This window comes from Balaenoptera musculus, chromosome 21 (genome assembly GCF_009873245.2).
Source record: "Balaenoptera musculus isolate JJ_BM4_2016_0621 chromosome 21, mBalMus1.pri.v3, whole genome shotgun sequence".
Lineage (NCBI taxonomy): Eukaryota > Metazoa > Chordata > Mammalia > Artiodactyla > Balaenopteridae > Balaenoptera > Balaenoptera musculus.
The window spans coordinates 6,576,798-6,596,839 of NC_045805.1; the positions used below are offsets into that span (position 1 = coordinate 6,576,798).

At 41.2% G+C, this 20,042-nt stretch overlaps 1 protein-coding gene across 2 annotated transcripts in view; it reads right to left on the reverse strand.

Annotated features, from left to right (window-relative positions):
* Positions 1-2,738: 2,738 nt before the first annotated feature.
* Positions 2,739-20,042, reverse strand: part of AGPAT5 (1-acylglycerol-3-phosphate O-acyltransferase 5) — a 61,561-nt gene continuing 44,257 nt past the window's right edge. For both annotated transcript variants that reach the window (XM_036838462.1, XM_036838461.1), the window contains 3 exons: positions 14,173-14,334; positions 7,664-7,787; positions 2,739-5,267 (listed from right to left, as the gene is read on the reverse strand). In XM_036838462.1, coding sequence (XP_036694357.1) covers positions 5,042-5,267; positions 7,664-7,787; positions 14,173-14,334 — 512 coding nt within the window. In that variant the 3' untranslated portion in view covers positions 2,739-5,041. The remainder of the gene's footprint in view (positions 5,268-7,663; positions 7,788-14,172; positions 14,335-20,042) is intronic.

Consider the following 20,042-nt stretch of genomic DNA (forward strand, 5'->3'; position numbering starts at 1 on the left):
GTATCTCATTTGACTCTTACTAAACTCTGTGAGGTAGGTAAGTATTCTCTTCATTTTATAGATAAAGGAGGGCTCGAACAGGGAAGGTAATTTTTCTAAGATTATAAACGTGTAGTGATAAAGCACAGATGATTGTACAGTTTGTGACTTCCCTTAGTAAGGGGCCTTAGGTGGAATAATTTCAAACGTTACGCCCCTGTGTGCCACTGTAAGGAAAGCCCTCTGAACCGGCTGTTACACCGCACCTGTACCAACGTGGGAAGGATGCTGTGCTCCCAACCTGACGGGCACCTCCTCGGCCCTCAGGACCGACGTGGAGTCAGTCTGGAGAGACCATGAGGCTTCCTATGAAAATACGGAGACTCTTTCCTTTTGTGATCTCTGGATTATCTGATCCAGATTTAAAACGAAACCTGTAATGTTTAAACAACTATGATCAGAGTTAAGATCATCCACCTTTAAAGGCACTTAAGTAGCTTGAAATACTGTGTTACATCTTCTTTAAGCAGAAAAGAATGGGAGTACTTTTTTCTGCCTGAAGTATTAGTTACGTGACTTTGTATTATTTTATTCAAACTCTGAGCCTCAATTTCCTCATCTGTAAAACTGGGAGCAGAGGAGTCTTCCAAGAACAAGACTTACTTAGCACCGGCTACATTCCATGCACTACATATTGTGCTTCAGATGCACTGACTTACTGAGTCCTCAGCAACTCTTTGAGGTAAACACGATTAGTATCGCTGTTTTACAGATGAAAAAAATTGGGTCACAGAAACTTTAAACTTCAACTTGCCCAAGGTCAGATATCAAGTGGTAAAACCAGGACCCAAAACCTGGCAGTCCGCCTACAGACTTGTTACTCTCAAAGGCCAACAGATCCCCACTGCACGGGATCTGTTATGAGGATTAGAGGAGATCATGCCTGTGGCTAAGCACAGTGCCCAACACATAGTAAGCACTCAACAAGTCTTGGCAAGTATAAAAGCAAAATGAGCTTTTAAAACAATATATGGTATTCTATCGCTACAGTTGTCAATAAAACATACCTACATATCACATATATATGAAGTAACTGTAACCAAATATATCCTTTACCATCCCATATATCACCGAATCACTTTTGAGATTTATATTTTCATTTTTGTTGAAATAAGGAAACACCAATAAGCGCAAGAATGTAAGTCAGAATTTATTCTGAACATACCATAAGGAGACAAGACTGTTAGTAAATATTCTCTCCTGCTGGACACACGGAGAACATCAATAGCATCTTCTTCCTCTGTTTTTTTCAGATGTAAAGATTTATAAAAATAAAATTGTAGAACACGTCTTTCTTACATAGTCACATATAAGATCATGAATTGTCACTAATTTGGATGAATGACTGATCTGTCTCGTCCCCATCAGTAAACATTTATTGAGAGTTTGCCGCCCACATCAGATTTTCTCCCACACAGTGGAAGGTACTGAGCTTTCTATTTAGAGTGGCCTTCTGAAAAACAGCTTTTTTTTTTTTTTCTTTCTGCTCAGGATAAAAACCAGGAATCTGTCTCTTTGACCTCAGGCATGAATGAGGTCAAAAATGACCCCCCAGTTGGTAGAAGTAATGGACTTACTTTATCATCCACAAATTGGAAAAGGTGTCAATGAAATCTCAGGGATAATGTCAAATCATAACTACTCTAAACTGACATAAATTAGTGACTGCAAACATGGCACTCCAAAATATCTGAATGAAAAGTTTTAGATTCCGTCAATGCAGATTTTACCTATATAACATCAAATACCTGAATATTTCCAAGTATCAGTTTGGCCAAGTACCGATTTTCATTCTAATGCTTAGGTGTTAGGTTAAGTTAGTGTGTTTATAATGCCAGTTACACTAAATGGTAACATAATATTCCAAGTTAGCCAATCTTTAATCTAAAAATATGTGTAATTCATAATAAAAACACGCCCCTACCCAAAAAAGAAAACCTACTTATAAGCAAAGATGACATCTGGAATAGGGGCCAAGGAAACCTCTTCCTCATCTGACACTTCAAGAACAAATATGATTAGGGTTACAGTTTAATTTTACTATATAAATTTGCAATTGTACACACGAAATCCTATGATAGACATTTCTCTGTCTTCTCAAATGGGAGTCTGATGTATATCTGGCAGTTACTTTGTGCCTACACTTGATGGGCAAATTTCATATATTATTTCTTTGTTTTAATGGTCAGTTTATTCAGATCATTTTATTGACATGGACCTATTCAGTGAACGTTAAGTATAAACCACATAATATTACTAAGGAAACGATAAAGTTTACATAATCTGGATATAAAGGAGAACTGTACCACTCTAAGTGAAAATAAAAAAATCACACGGAAATGATACATATGAAAGAAATCACTGGTACGTGTGATGTAAGGATTAGTCAGATTCACACTCGACTCACCAACCTGGCTAATTTTAGTCATCTGACATGTTTCAGTGAGGTATCCTAATTATTACAGAATTGTTAAGCAATTAATATTTGCCATACATCTTATAAAGTATATGGATGAATTAACCAAATTAATATACTGCTTCACAATTTTGAAGACTTTAATGTATTAAAAAAAACTTGCCCAATACTTAAGAAAAATTATTATAGTTTTATATATTCAGAACACAAGGCCAGCCATGAAGCCTATTTTATGGAATAAGAGACTGTTGATGAATTTTTGGGTCACAAAATAGCACAGACATTAGAGACACTGAAAGATTTTATTTTTTCTCTTACTTTCATCCAAACACACCCTTCTGCGAAAAACATAAAAGCATGCACATTGATTGCATTCTTTTAAAGATAAACCAAGTACTAACTAAGCTGTAAATCAACAGTAACACAAACAAAAGCTTAAATGATATTATGTGAAAAGATTTACAGGTATATAGGGCTCTTAATTTCATAATTCAAATCATATCAATACATGTTAAAAAGAAGCTTCTAATTTTCCAAATATTTTGATACAAAAAAATTTTAAACAAATTTTGTGAGAAGAATATAAGGATAGTTACAAGAAACATGCTGTTCAAGTGATTTTATGCAGTTCACTTGGCCTTCTCCAAATCAGTTATAATCAACATGATTCCAATGGTATTGCTTCTTAAAATTTAAATTGAGAACATATCCATGACATTCAAAGTAAGTTACACAACTTACATTTATTGTGATCTAATTAGAAATAGTTTCTAAGTTTAGGACTGTTAAAAAGAGTATTTAACGAAGACATGGGATTGATCTAAATTGCACTTCACAGGGTAAGAGAAAATTGCAATTTGGCATGAGAACAGAAGTTTCACCTGCACCCCCATTCATAATGAGGCCAACTGTATCCTGTGGGAATGTGTGTATCAATACAGACACACACACTAACATACACAAACCAATTCATACCACCCAACTCTTCAGAGGGGTTACTTGAAATGGCTTACTCTGGTTCTGGAAAATCAGACCAAATTTCCCTTAATTTGTGTTTCCATTTTGTTTATCATGATTTAAATGGTGATAAAAATCCATTACTCAGAAGCAGAACTGGTATCTTAAATGACCAGTAGGCAATCAAGCTTGAATTGTAACATTAAAAGTAGAGCAGATCACACTTTAAAAAAGGTCCTCTTCTAGGGGATTAATTGTTCCATGACTGAAAATTATGTGATTTGGTTCCTGAAACAAAGCTCTTCTTTTCAGGTGATACACAGATGAATTGTGTGGCCCCATTAATACCAATGGGAACGAAACAAATTTACTCCGTCCTGATGGATTAAGTCTGTACTTCACTGGCTTGAGGAAGGTGATTTCTTGACATAAGACGAATACAAAATGCCTTTGCTGTGGATGGTGGGCTGGCTCACGAGAGCTTAAATGGTTCAACTCTGCATCAGGACAAACGCTGGCTGGCGACACAGTGCTTTCCCGTGAGCCCCTGTGCCAGCCCCGAGCAGCAGCCCTGCCGGTGATCCAAAGGAAAAGAACTCGAAGACAGTGGAAACCGACCATGATGACATAAAAAAAATGATTTGGGGATTAAATATTTTGCTAAACCCAAGAGTAACAGGCTAAAGGCACATGCTAATAAACCTAGTCAGGTGTTTGAGAGCTCCCACCATCTCCAATATCTATGGACTCAGGTCCAACAAAGGTTCACACTGATTATTTCGATATAAAAAATAACAGGAAATCTTAAGGTTTTCAAGTACTTATGGCACAAATGTCATGAAGTGCTAGGAGCTTAGCTTAAATCTTCAAAAAGCTGAGCAATTTAAAGTTCTGCTACAATGAATCAGGATCACAATTTTAACTTAAACTTAATTCTCGTATTTTTATACATTATTCTTTTGTATAGAGTACAGGGTGTGCAAATGAAGCTGTTTCAGTAAATATCAGAGATGCTACTCACTTTGCCAATATAAAGTGAAATCAGCTAACAACACAATACAATAGAAGTCCGCGCTAACCAGAGCTCCCCTCACCAGCATTCCTCAGCCTCTCCTCGTGTCCTTCTCCATACTTAACTACAATTTCTTTCATCGACTTGGAGAAATTAAACACAAGGCAAAATATTACACAGCTGCAAGATACTAAATATTTCAGTGATAAGAGTTTGGACCAGTCAAGTTGTAAAAAATTGAAGATAACAAATACAGTGAAATATACTGCAAATTAATGTTCATGAATGCAGCTATCGGAATTACAAAACAGTAACAAAATATATAATCCTAACAGTCTTCTGAAGTTGACATTAGTTCATAGGAAATGCCAACTATAACATAAACTCTGTTTATCTTTTCCCTTTCCAGCAGCTTCTGGACTAAAGTTGTAAAACCATGTATGTTTGCCCAAGACCAACTGCACATTGGCTTTAGTCAGAAATTCTATTTCATCCAATGTTCAATCAACAAGGCTTTATTTACGCTTCTCATTAAATTCAGGAACAATCGGGTGTAATGTGCAGCCGCCAGTAATAAACAACGTAGCACATCCCACCGCCTGGAGACAGCTACGCGTTTACGCTTTAATACTAACCCACAAGCAGCCAATTAAGGTTCCATAAATCCACGTTTTTACATATAGTTTCCTTCCAGCCTCGGTCATAAGCATACCAGCAGTCAAACCACTTAAGATCAAGAATGATGGTAAGGTCTTCTTGAGACTTAGTTTAGAATTAACACTTTCTCCGGGAAATTTGTTTCTTCTTTCTGGATCCAGTGAATCATAGAATTCTATAAGCAATCTATAGCCAGAATGAAAAAAAAAGTGTTAACTTTCAGGTTTAGCCATTTCAATATTTTAATTCAACAAATATTTATTGGCTGCCTATTATATGCTGGAGAAGTTATAGGTCCTTATAGGAAACACCCAGAGAGTTGGTTTAATTGGAGTTCCTAGACATTAAAAGTATCTTTAATATGCTCTATGATTAATGTATATGAATTATATGTAATATTTATAAACAGATGGTTTCAAGTAATTTTATGGGGATGTTTTTGTTTTTTAAACTTTAGATCTGTAAAACTTTACAGGGACCTGACACACACGTGGGCTTTTTCTCTGCCTTTCCCAATCTTTACCCCTCCAAACACTCCTCCTCCTCGCAGGTCCTGTTCTACCAGAAGTCAGAGAAAAGATCAGTAGTTCTTATAAATGGAGAGTTACCCCCCAAAGCCCCTATTCGCATGGAATTACAAAAGCGGGTAAAAGAAGGAAAAACAGCATAGTTAATGCAGTTTCCTTATTTTAAAAATGTAAAGTTATAATAGCAGAATATACTCAACATAAAAATCTGAAACACAAAGTACAAAAAGGGAAAGTCTTTCTGTTGCCTTACAACTCACATTCCCTAGAGAAAATCACTGTTTTAAAATGTCCAGACTCATTCTAAATATACATATAAACACCTATAACACAAAATACATAGGATATTAATCATATTATTCAGGGTTTTTTTCTGATAACAGATTTTCATGTCAAAACACATAAATCTTACTTTTAAAATTTCTTCCATATCCAAAGTGCGTGGTGCTGAATAATTGGTTTAACACATTGTCATGCACAATTGAGAGTCAATGAAATACAGAAATGTGTTTATAAACTTCATATAGTTTCATTTTCAACATAATACACTTTTAATAGCTTTCACTTGTTAATCTAGGAGGGTTAATTAGGAAGTGTTTTACTGCCATACAACAAGGAGAGGAGAAACAGTGGCAGTTTCCTGAGAAGAAGCATTTTAGGGACTAAAACACAGGTACAATTTCTGAACATAAACAGAATTTTGGAAGTATTTTTTTCTTGCAGCTGCATTGGGTCTTTGTAGCTGCGCACGAGCTTTCTCTAGTTGCAGCGAGCGGGGGCTACTCTTCGTTGCGGTGCGCGGGCTTCTCATTGCGGTGGCTTCTCTTGTTTGGGAGCACGGGCTCTATGCGCACGGGCTTCGGTAGCTGTGGCATGTGGGCTCAGTAGTTGTGGCGCGCGGGCTCTAGAGCACAGGCTCAGTAGTCGTGGCGCATGGGCTTAGCTGCTCCGCGGCACGTGGGATCTTCCCAGACCAGGGCTCGAACCCGTGTCCCCTGCATTGGCAGGCGGATTCTTAACCACTGTGCCACCAGGGAAGCCCTGGAAGTATTTTCTAAAGCCTTTAAAAAAACCATACTTTTCAATGTGGTCCTAATAAATTTAAATGGTGCATCCTATAACTCATAGATCCATTTTTTTCAGAAAGAGGAAAAAAAGTATAGATGTTTAAAACACATCTTTCAAAAAACAAAAAGGATAAAATTTCCACTGAAAACAAAACGAATAGTAAATAAATAATATATCCTGAAATTTTCATCCACGGAAATTCAGTTTCTAAGTATTACATCTAAACCTAAGACCCAGTTTTTATCTTCCTGAAAAGAGAAGAAAATTCTAAAATTTCCACCTTTAGAAATTTGTGTGAATCGCAGGGAGACTAACAGGCTCACCCTCACCTGACCTCGAGCTCCGCCTGCCCCAGAGGCATCCAGAGGCCCGCCTGGAACTTACTCACAGCAACTCTCAGCCAGGGGCCAACACCGCCCTAGCTCCCAAGTCATGTTATTGGTGGGAGAAACACAAGGCCAACCCCAGAAACGGTTTAGGCCCCAAGATGCTAATAGCAAAAGGACACTTTTCTCGTGAAAATGTCAACTGCCCCTTCTTCTTCCAGCAAATACACCGGGGTCAGTTCCACGTACACGTGAGACACCGTCCTCCACCCACAGCCCGATTCTCTCTCCGCACCGCCGGCCTGACGGCCTATCCTCAGCGCGCACACACTCCCCTGGACCCGGGAGGGCGGGCCTGGGGTATCTCAACAGTGCAAAGCTTTCTGTGTGTCTCTCTCTTCTTTAAAAAATTTTATATCTTTATACACGAATTACTGAAATGCAGTAAATAACAAAGGACAGCCCCCATAACAAGATCGTTCACAGTGACTTTAACAGTCAAGTTTAAAACACGGACAGAGGAGGCACGGAATGAGATCTGACTTGAGTTTATAAAAGGCATTCTTAAGATAATACAACTGTTTACATTCGTCTCACGCTGTTTACTATAGTGACTGTGTTGAGCCACTGTCTCTGAGGGGCTAGAACTGTCGTTACTCACTTATCTTTTATTTCAAAACGTTCATGAAGCCATCTTTTCATGTATACTTGTTCTTCTGGGACATCTTTTTTGTCTATACGATCGATGTGAATATGAATTTTTGGACATTCTTTGCAGAGAAATTCTAACAAGAAACAAAAATATTTCACTTTTATTATTTTAGAATTCACAGTTACATAAAACGATGAAAATGAGCTTTAAAAACGTTTAAAAATAATGAAGAAGAACAGATTCTTTCTTTAGCCAAAAAAAAAAAAAAAAGAAGAAGAAAACAAAGATTATAAACTGGTGGTTTTGGGTTTCAAGTTGAAGTCGTATGATTTCCAAGTCTTCCACAGTTACCTACGTCACGAGTTAAATCAACCAAATGTGACTTTTCATACAACCACCTGTAATAGATTCGACAGGCAGCCCAGGGTCAGGAGGCCGGCCTCTACTAGAAGCACGGAGCCCCCCTCTGAAGGGGTCCCCAGATGCCCATCAGACCCAGCGACCCCCTTCGCGGGGCCACCGCCTCCGGCCCCAAGCCCAGTGCTCGCCACACGCCCCTGCCGCCCCCACCGGGCCGTGAGCCCCGCAGGACACGGAGGGGTGTTGCTGGCAGCACCGGGTGCACAGGCGCACTGAGCCCCTCAGTCCTAGCGCCGAGCCGGCCCGGGCCCTCCCTCCATGACTCCACAGTCCTCCCCGCCCCTCTGTGACTTGCCAGTGGTTTCTTCTCACTGGTACTCCTTGCTTTCTGATCCTTGCTGTACTTTAACATATTCTACTCGGTTCGGGGACCAGATTTCTTTCCGTGGAATAGCTATGAGCCCTTCAATAACTACAGATCCCAAAACATGCTAATTTGAAAAAAGCAGACGGTCCTTTTTTCAGCCCACGTGGCACAAGGGATAAGGTCAGGATTTATTCCAAGATAAGACAGAACTTTGAGTCCGGAAATACCCTTTTCTGCAGGTGGCTTTCTGCGGAGACATGAGCATATTAACATACTTAAATTCCTGGAGAACAAGGAAATATTGCTACGAGATTTAAGAGAAGGCTATGTTCTCTGGGTGCGTATGCAAGTAGGAGGCCGAGGCCTCTTATCTCAAGCCGAAATGTGTCCAAAGACGCGTTCTGAGAAGCGGTCACTGGTGTGCTGCAGAGCTTGAGGAAGACTTCAAGCTAACCCTTAAAGAAGGTTCCGCCTCTGGACCACACACACCTCTTTCTGCTAAGTGCTCACTACAACTGCTCTGAGTAACATGCTGCATTCAGGTCATCAAAAATTCTCTCATTTTTTCTACACTTTTAGGAGTGAATTGGTTTTGATGATAAATGTGCAAAAACACTGCCACAGGGAAGATTTTACTTTTTCAATATTTTTCTCTTAATTTTCCTCAAGTTCCATTTCCCTTTAAATCAAAGACCGGCTTAAGAAGTGCTTTCAGGAGCAGAACTGGGCATGGGCGAAGGGCACCGCCAGTGAGCCAGGCGGCCTGGGTTCTGATCCCTCACCAGCCCTGCGCGTATCTCTCAGCCTCTCCGTTCCTGTTTCCACGTCCATACGAGGGAGGTGACAGCAGCAGCCCCTGCCTGAGAGGGTGTCATGAGCTACGTTATTACGAAGGGAAACAAGACGTAGCCGACCATGGAAAGCCACCTCCTCTGATTCCCCTTTGCAACATGAGGGTGTTGGGAGCACGCAGGACAGGACCCTGCACACGCGTGTGCTGCAGGTGACTGACCAGAATCTGTTGGCTGCACGTGACTTCTCACCTCACCCTCTTATTTCTATTTCTGATACATAAAAACGCAGATGCCGACACCAACTTTCCTACCTTCACTTAATTACCTACGCCTGCCCCTCAACACTTCTGTTAATTAAGTGGTCATCCAACTGGCACTGCGTTTATCCTTGATATTCCAAGTCCCGTGCACAGACGTACAGAGTCTGCAAGGAAACGAAACCGACTGCACTTCCAGTGTCAGAAACGAATGCTTGCGAAGTCAAGTGCTTGGGACGTGTCAGCAAGGCCTCTAGTAAGATGCTGGCGTGAGAAAAGGGCCCTGAAGTTCGCATGGGTGCTTTTAGGTTTTCCCACCTAAAATGTACATGGTACTGTGGCATTCACACCACGCTTTCATGCACGTCACTTCACTGGACCTTCGTGCACCTCTGTAGGCAAGGACTGTTGCCTCCTCGTGGGGGTGAACGAACCGAGGCCCAGCGTCGTCAGTAGTGGAAACAGGTTGGCCCGGTCCCTGTGGTCAGGCATCCAGACACAGACCATACACGCACCAGATCAACTCCCAGCGCATCCAGGAGGTTCTCCCACCAAAGGTGAGAAATGAGTAACAAATACTTTCCTCAATAGTCAGTAAAGCTTTTGTGTCTGTATTAGTAAAAACCCTTTTAGTTGGGGCATATTTCATAGGGCATGAGCAAAAATTATCCATGATATTTAGGGAACGTAGGGAAAAGTACTCAAATTAAGGTGCAACTGTTTTCTAACTATAGCTTTTCCAGCAGGTCCCTAGAGTATATTGATGCGCTAGGGCCAAACAGAAAGTCTTCCAAGTATCCACACATGTCACAAGGTCTAGTCTCTGGAGAAATTAAGGTGTAATTGTTTTCTAACTGTAGCTTTTCCAGCAGGTCCCTAGAGTATATTGATACCCTAGGGCCAAACAGAAAGTCTTCCAAGTATCCACACATGTCACAGGTCTAGTCTCTGGAGAGACGGAGTCCCGAGTGCTCTGTGCCTGGGGAGCCTGGCGAGAAAGGCAGAGCCCAGACAGCGGGGCCCAGGACGTCTGCGGGCTGAGCTGTGCGCCTCTGCACACCAGGCCCTCGGGTGGTGCCCATACAGCTTGCTGTCCGCCTTACAACCTGCCCCCTTCCCTCTGAAAACAAAAACAAAAAAACAATATGACCTAAATCCAACACAAACTGGATAGATACATTGTTGTATATTCACACCAATGAACATTACGTAGCCTTATAAAAAAATTACGTAAGTGTATATACTGACATGTAAAGATGTTCATGACACACTATTAAGGGGGAAAAAAAAAGCAGGATATGAAGATATATATGCATATATAAAATCTCATTTAAAAAAATACATAAAGGCACATACACACGCCAACATACAGACATTATAGAAAAGAAGACTCTGAGGGAAACATCTGAACTGTTACCTGGGGCTGCATCTGGATAGGTGAGTTTGTAGAGTTTTTTCCCTTCTTCAGAGTTACCTGTAATTTTCCCTCCGAATATGTTTTCTTTTCGTATAAGAAAATATTAAGACACAAAAGTTACCTAGAACCATATAAAATGCTTAAACAGATGATCAATTGTTGTCCTTTAGCTCACAATTTCTTCTGGTATACCACCCATTTTAAAAACAGGATTTATAAATCAATTACAATCAAACTGCCCTGCCTCACCTCTGCCCAATGGACGCTGTCCATGAAAGCGCTCAGACTCTGCTGAAAAGACCAGATGAACCACAAGAGGACGCCCAGATGGCTCTGAGCCATACCCACATTCTGATGAAAGAGACCACGAAGTGGGAAGGATACGGTTCACGGTTCACTACCTGCCGCCGCCCTCTCCGACACGAGGCCTCATGAGACCCACGCTACTAGACGCTGGCCACCGCGAGAACCCCTGCAGGGTCACCAGCACGCAGCTTCACCCCGCTGCGGCGAGCCCGCTGGCAGTCTGCAGTGCAGCTGAGGCCAACCCAGGTAACTCTGATGGAACCGCGATCCTCCTACAGGGCTTTGAGAAACACTGGTCTATGGCATATCTATGAACAATCTAGCAACTTTATGGGAAAAAATTTTTTAATTGGGCTATATAATATGAATATTAAATAACAGCCCACTGTGTATGGAGATAACATTTAATACTTATTAAATTCAGCCACAAGGTACCTACAATATTCCAAGTTATGGAATTTTATACCTAACCCGACTTACATCATAATTTAAGTTTAAAGTGAATCTTAATTTATACTAGACTAAGTAGAGCAGCGTATCAATCAATTCATGTAATAATGAGAGTTTTTCAAGCTACAGGTCTCAACTCAAAATCAACACACAACAGATGTCATCTCTTACGTGCACAGGTGTATTTGTAGAATAATGTCTCAGCAGTGGGAATGTAAATGCTTTTGTAAATTTGGTAGACATTGTCTGGACAACTTCTACAGAGGTTGTACTGTATTGCACTCCTATCAGCAAAGTATGAAAGTCTCTGAGATACTTTAATCTCACCCACAGGGCCTGTTATCTAACCTGTTAATGGGGATTTTTGCCAGTCTGATAGTAAAAAAATGGTATCTCACTGTACGTTTTAATTTGAATTTTTCTTATTATGAATGAGGTTGAACAATTTTTTTCTGTGAACTGTCTGTTCCTACACCCTTTACCCATTTTTCTACTGAGTTACTGATCATATCAATTTATAGGAACACTTTGTACATTAAGGAAATCAGCCTTTTTCTCTGCGACCCTCCACTTGTCTTTTGGTTTTACTCTGCTGTAGCGTTCCTTGCGGAAACATTTACTCTTAATTTATTGAAATGACACATTTTGTTTTCCACATGGCTTCTGAGTGTGACAGCCAGGAAAGCCAGCCTTTTCAAAAACAGAGACACTCGTCATGAATGCACAAAGCCCCATCGGCTACGGTGCAGAACAAGTGGAGCAACGGGAGGAGGCGCTGGGTCTGGAGCCCGGGAGACGCAGCCTAAAACGGTTTGCCTCCAAAGGCACTTCTGATCTACCTGGGAGGGGACAGAGTGACCACACGCCAAGTGCTGACCTTAGGTGCACTTCGTGCCACGGGAGTGGAAAGCAAGAGGAAGCTTTGTGAGCCAGCAAGCAGAGGAGCGAGGGAAGCCTTCACGCGGACAAGGCTGCAGGCTTGGGTGAGAGCAACGGCGGGGAAGGTGGCCTGGCCTACACACGGCCCTCGGGCAGAACCCGCACGCAGGTGCAGGAGGGTTTCAGTAACCGTGAGGAAACCGGTCCCACCCAGCGAGCAGCACAGAGTAGGAGGAAACGACGTGGAGGAGGAGCTTGGGGACCAGGATGCCGAGTCCCGGGACGTCAGCACTGATCCCGTGGGCGCGGCCCAGCCCACGAGTTCCTAGGGCTGGACGGTGACATGATAAAGCAGCATTTTTAAAAGGTTATCATGGGAATTAGATCTGGTTTTCATAAACAATAAAAATGTGTTTAATCTTACTTTTTGAACAACGTTTGATGAACGAATGGCAATACTGCTGAATAACTAAATGCACTGTCCTGAAATGTAGAATGGGTGAATGACTCCTTCCACGGTTAAAAAAGATAAAAAAGTACTATACGTTGCCTTTTCTGTAAGAGGGATGGACAGTAAACTTGTACACACGATACACAAGAAAGGAAGAAAAGTGGTTACCCCTGCGGAGGGGAGGGGGGAGACCAGGTGGAAGGGGACGGGGTGGAAACAGGCCGTTTCAACTGTATACTTTATGTACTTTTGATTTTTAAACTGTATGATGTATAATACATGCCAAAGAATTAAATAAATAAAATTTAAAATAAAATTTAAAAAGCGTGAGCTTCCTGCTTTACTCGGAGTTGAAGGCGGTCACAAGAGCGGTCGGTCGGTCTTGCCTTAGGTGCAGCTGCCCCAGGTCTGAGCTCCTCCCGCCACCATCAATTGTGCCACCTTTTAGTCCCTTCCTGCCTCAGCCCTCTGTCCTCTCTCCCAACCTCTGGGAGCTACCCTCTGTGGCCCTGAACACGTTCTGAACGGCTGCCTTCAAGAGCTGCTACGGAGAGAAGCACCCTGACAAGCGAGCTAGTCCCACGGCCGGCGGCTGCCACGGCGAAGCATGAGGCCCCGGCAACTGACACCCTGAGGAGGGACGGCAGCTCCACACGCATCCTGTACCCACGCCACGTGCAAACGTCGCCAGCGATCACGAGCGTCTGTGGGTTTGTCTAACTACAACATGCCGCTCGCTTAAAATTCTGGTTTTTTCTGGTTATTCTGACATAAACAATAGCTCAAAGGTCCCTAACACCTAGCACGTGGCTGAAAAAAAGAAAAAGTCACACGTAACTGTCAGTGATACTAGATTTCACCAATATTATATGGAAAACACGTACAAAGATGGAAACTGAGCACCAGTGCGCACCTCAGTGTGGCTAGGCCAGTGCTCTCCTGCCTCACTCCTTCCTTAGATTTATGGAACTTTTCCATTTCTTTGTGTAAACCTTGGGCGCGAGGAGGCTGAGCTAATGATATTGGGCAAGTTCAAGGACTAACAGGACAGCCAAGAAGCACCAAACTTAGCAGGACTAATGAAATTTCAACTGTTACAGATTAATAAAAAATATGTGAGAAATACAGGTATATATACTTGGAAACCATATCAATGTAATGTAGTAGAATACACCTACCTTTTTAAAAAAATAAACTCTACCTGGGTAAACATATAACTCGCTCAAAACCAACTCACCAGCCATGGACGGCGCTTCCTTCCGCTGCCCTTTATCGTCCACGGTCCCCTCAAAGGCCACTGTGACATCATAAATTGCATCCAAGTAATTCTTCATAGAATCAAAAGCAACATGAGTTGCCTTTATTCTTGGTGTCAGCACATGTTTTAATACTGGAAGGCCTAGAAAAGAAGTTGATTCAGTGTGGCCAAACATTAGTTACAAAACACCTTGGAAATAGAATATAACATCTAAATTGTTTTTAAATTTCCACTATTAGACCAGTATATACTTTCAGTTAAATCTCATACCTATAGGACATTAAGAAAGTTTAGACAGCACTCTCACATGACTTTCTCAATTTAAATCAACATTCATTTAATACACATTTATTAAACATCTACATGTATAAGACCCGGTGGGAAGCTGTTGGAAAACCTGCCCTCAAGAAGCTTATGGTCTCTCAGAAACCCTTTGATTTGGAAATCTCTGACAAGAGTAAACATATGATCCTCATTTCTGGCAAAAGAATAAAGGTGGTAGCACCTTGCCCATGGTTACTCAAGATTCAGGAACAATTCCCTAATTTCTGACTCCAAGCCCCTGATTCTTTCAGTTCTATTTCTACTCAAATAGAGATGCAGTGGGATTACCTAAATGACCCCCCACTGTGTACAATATTTGAACTAAGAGCTGATGTGGTCTATATAACATCAAATTCTGGCCTGATACTTCTAGGGTAATCGAAGAATCTAGTTCCTCGGTAAACTTTTTAAAAAATCTGAACTCTAATTCACATACCCTAAAATTTCACCATTGTAAAGTATACAATTCAATGGTTTTTAGTTTATTCAAAGAGCTATACAACCCTCGCCACTATCAAATCCCAGACCATTTCCCCCACTCCAAAGACACCTTTCAGCCCCGGCAGACACGGCACACTACCCTCCTCGGCACACACCCACCCCACTACCACAAATCTACTTTCAGTCTCCGTGGATTTCCCGATTACGGACATATCACGCAAATGAAATCACAGCATGTGGACGTTTGTGTCAGTACTTCATTACTTTTTATGGCTGAATAATGTTCCATTGTATGGATATGCCACATTTTGTAAATCCACTGACTAGCTGACAGACGTGTGGGTTGTTTTCACCCTCTGGCTATTACGAACAATGCAGCTATGAACATTCATATAAACTGCATACGAATGCTGCACATGAACAAGTCTTGGTATGAACATACGATTTCAATTCTCTTGAGTATATTATTTATATATATACACACATATACTTTTATTTTTAAAAATTTTTATTGGAGTATAGTTGATTCACAATGTTGTATTAGTTTCAGGGGTACAGCAAAGTGAATCAGTTATACCACACCTTTACTTTTAAAAGCTTCTTTAAGTGAGAAAATATTGCAATTTATATAGAACAATTAATCACACATTCATTAGTGTACCTGCTAGTGCTAAGAATTTGTTCCTTTCCCCTTCCTATTTCCTACTGTCCCCCTTTTCCTGGATTAGAATATTTATTGACAATTTAACAGAAGAGTGTAGCTCTCTGAAGAAGTGACATGAAAATAGACTAGAAAAAAACTTGATTTGGATTTTCTATGGCTTCTCTCCAGGGAAAATTAGCTGCATAAGAAAGAACAGCTATAGTATGTTGGGATCTTCCTGCAGAAGAATTTTTAAAATGCAGAGTGGTGTGGGAAAGACAAAGATTCCCACAACCACATGTCTGACTTGAGTCCCTAGGGCAGAAACAGTTTAATTTATTCACAAACTTATAACAAAAATCTGAATAGTATACCAGGCTGGGAAACATTGGTTTGTCAATTAAATTAGTTAATACTTCCTTCTTTGCTATTGGAACTCACCCAGTTTTATTACGTCCATAGTTCTACGGAATCACTCTGTGGTATTCAGTAAGAACAATTATTAAAATCTAAGTTAAGTCAGTAAGAAGATAAGAAGACAGAAAAGTAATACTTCCCTAAAAATGAGTTATAGTGAAGGTTTGGAAAAATCAACTTTGTGGCAGATGAATAAGAAATACCTATCACTATTATGTAGACAAAGTGAAGGCAAAGTCTTCTCACTAAGGAATGTACTAGGGGCTGCTCCACTATCTGCAAACCTTGGGTCATTATTATAAAACCAATTTCATAGGGACTTCCCTGGTGGCCCAGTGGTTAAGAATCCGCCTGGCAATGCAGGGGACACGGGTTCAAGCCCTGGTCCGGGAAGATCCCACATGCCGCAGAGCAACTAAGCCCGTGCGCCACAACTACTGAGCCTGCGCTCTACAGCCCGCGAGCCACAACTACTGAGCCCACGTGCCACAACTACTGAAGCCCACGCTCCGCAGCAAGAGAAGCCACCGCAGTGAGAAGCCCGCGCACCACAAAGAAGAGGAGCCCCCACTCGCCGCAGCTAGAGAAAACCCACGCATAGCAACGAAGACCCAACGCGGCCAAAAATAAATAAATAAATAAATAAAAAATAAAAAAATAAAACCAATTTCATAATAACACTATAGATACCAATTAGAATTTCAATACGGAGAGAGCCAAATAACAGGCATTTATAATTAACTGCTCGAGCTTGAGCCCACCATACTGAGATCTGCCTCTGCCTCTATGGAAAAGAAAACCCCTGAGCCCTAAACAGGAAAAGGGTAGCTAATTAAATTAATTCTTTCCGGTCAATATCTAGTCTATTTTAGTATCTGCTGTGCCTCGTTTCCATCTCCAGATCTCCTGAACTTCTAGTTGGTACTAACGATACTCTACCTTACCTTTTGACCAAGCTTCTCCCTGAGGGCCATTATAGTGATGCTTGGTATAACTGAAATTTTGTTGTTAGTATTATAGATTGGAAACATAAATAAATAATACTCATTGGACAGAAAATCTTTATTGATCCATGCAGGAGAGTCTACATTTTATAGATATATAATATATATATATATACATACACACACACATATGTATTATCATCTCACTTTACTCCCATAAATTAAGTAACCAAGGTTCAGAGAGATAAAATCATTTGCTCAAAGTCACACAGCTCACAAGACTTTATAATGTCTTGTTCAGTACTTTCTTATTCAGTAATTATTAACAAGATACTACTCTAAAACTATAAACATGTAGGTTAGAGGTTAATGAGACAATAAAATAAATAGCTATAGTACACGGTAGAATGTCTTCAAAGAGATTAAAAATATCCTCAGAATATAAAAATACTACTCACACTTAAAGATACTGTCACTCTAACTTACTGGTAAAGGCTTCAGGAAAAACAGCACGTTGGAGTGAGGCCAGGATGGAGGCTAGTAGGGTAGAAAGTGGGGGAAAGCCCAGCGGATGAAGGAGGGAAGAGAGGCAGGATCTGGAAGGTCTGTGGAGCACATGTCCAGAGCCAGTAAGGAGTTAAGACTGAAAAGTACACTGGGCAACACTGCTGAAGGCTTTGGAACGGTGGGCGGATGTACTCAGGTTGGTCTGTGGGACTCCCTGGATTTTAGGCCAAAGGAGAAATACTGTCTAGGTGCTAAGAAAAACAGTTTAGGTTTCAGAAATAGTTTAGGACATCAGGTCATAGGCAATGAGGTCCTGAATTAGGACTGAAGTAGTGCAACTGAAAAGAGAAAACGTAGTCAAGTGATGTTCTAAAAACCAAATATACATCGATTCAGCAAAAACTAAATGTGGCAGTTTAAAAAAAAAAGGAGTAAAAAGTACCCAGGCTTCTGCCCTAGAAAACCTGGACCAGGCTGTGCCATCAACAGGAAGAGCTGGGCAGGAGGCAGAGCCGGGGGAGGGTGTGCGTGTGTCAGCGTGTGCGCGGGAAGAGCACAAGTGGCGGAGCAGGAGGCAGCTAAACAAGGAAAACCTGAGTCAAGTTGGGGTGCTGAAGCTGAAGTTGGAGAGAACCCTCTAGAAGTAGTTGAAAATATGGTCTATAAAATGGCAGAAGTGACCATTTGGGAATCATCTGAATAGACATGACAATTGAAGTAACGGCAGCGACCGAGAATACTAAAGGGAGAGATGAAAAGGCGATCATAAATAATGACTTTGTATATTACGTGCACATTAACAAATACGACAAGTGACCAAAGTGACGTGACACTTTGTTAAGTCAGAGCTCACTGGGATTAGCTTCTGGAGGCTGGATGGAGTAAATGTGAGCATGCATGGGGCCCACACTTCTTTAGCGCCAAAGAAAAGGAGAGAGACAACAGCAAAGCCTTAGGTGGGGTATATGTGCACACGCTCACACACACACACACACACGATCCATCCATGTGAGAAACAGGCTGTGCTTGTGAGCTGGGGGAACGGTGTGGCGGTAATGTGAGCAAAAGGAAACTGCTGAAGCAGCAACATTAAGATTTTGAAACAGAGATAAATATGACTGCATGATACAATCTTGTCAGAGAAACATAACTTCTTCAAGGCAGAGAAACCCTGAGATGTGAGGGGGGAAATCTGAAAAATAGAACAGATAGTCAAAAAGAGAAAAATAAAGAATCGCCAAACACAGCGTGATTGGCTCAGCTGAGATTTGACGGTGTGGATTGGTTGCAGACGGCAATCAGCATGGATTTTTATCATGTTCCCAGTTGCTGAGAAGGTAGAAAAAGCCGGGTTACTGACCGCTAAGAACTGTCGGAAGGCCAGGGGATGGGAATACAAGGCGGGGGAGCAGAGTGCAGGGCCAGGAGGCACCGGAGAGCTCCCGAAGGCCTTGAGAGTTACAGCAGGGCCAAGGAAAGACAGGTCAGAATTAAGCCAAAAAAGAAAAAGGTTCAGAGGAAGGAACAGCAAGGAAGAGGCAGAGCCAGAGCCAGCTACATAATCTGCAGGACCCAGTGCGATTTCAAGACTATAAACACAGAGCATTAAACCATCACCGGATCCTGTACAAGAAAACGGACTTCCACTGAGAGCCTACGAATAGAACTACAGTTATGCCCACACTGATTTCAGCCCATGAGACCCATTTCAGACTCCCAGCCTCCTGAACTGTAAGAGGACACATCTGTATTGTTTTAAGACACCAAGTCTGTGGCAATTTGTTACAGCACCACGGGAAACAAATACGTCATCTTAGCGCCCAGTAGAAGGATAAGTGTGTCTTTTCCACCAAACCTGGGCCAATACTGGGCAGTAACTTTCTTTTTTAATGTCTGCCAGGTTGGCCTTCAAAAGCTGCTTTCACAATGCTCATTTAATTTGTATTACTTAGATTATTAGGGAGGAAGGACATTTGTTCACTGATGTGGATCATTCATATCTCTTAAATTTCCTATTCATGTCCTTTTCCCCATTTTTTCATTTGTCTTTTTCTTACTAATTAGCAAGATCTGTTTCTATACTAACTTTATTAATATGCCATATATTACAAATATTATTAGCTTGCCATTTAAATATGTTTATATGATGTTCCAGATATAATAATAACTTTTACTGAGTGAAGTCTACCAAAAAAAATCCTTTTCCTTTTATGTTTTGAAAGGACCCTTAAACCTATACAATAGGCAGTGTTATTCAAAGGATGAAAGCTGAATTCCACAAATCCTAAAGAGTTTTAAAACTACAAAGATCTTGATCAATAATATAACTTGCTCAATAACGTGAAAATTCTAGGTATCTGTTTTGCCATTATAGGTGTGTCACTAAAATTTCTGTCTTCTACTACTAGAGTTCGAAAAGTTTATGTCTATCATCCTGCTGGCTGCTGTGGTAAAAACCACTATGAGCTCACTTTAATAGCTGCAGGGGGAAGATTAAGATACATAAGATGCCAAATTTCCTAGCAACCACTGGAAGCCAATTTTCCTAGCAAAATATCTAAAACGCTTCTAAG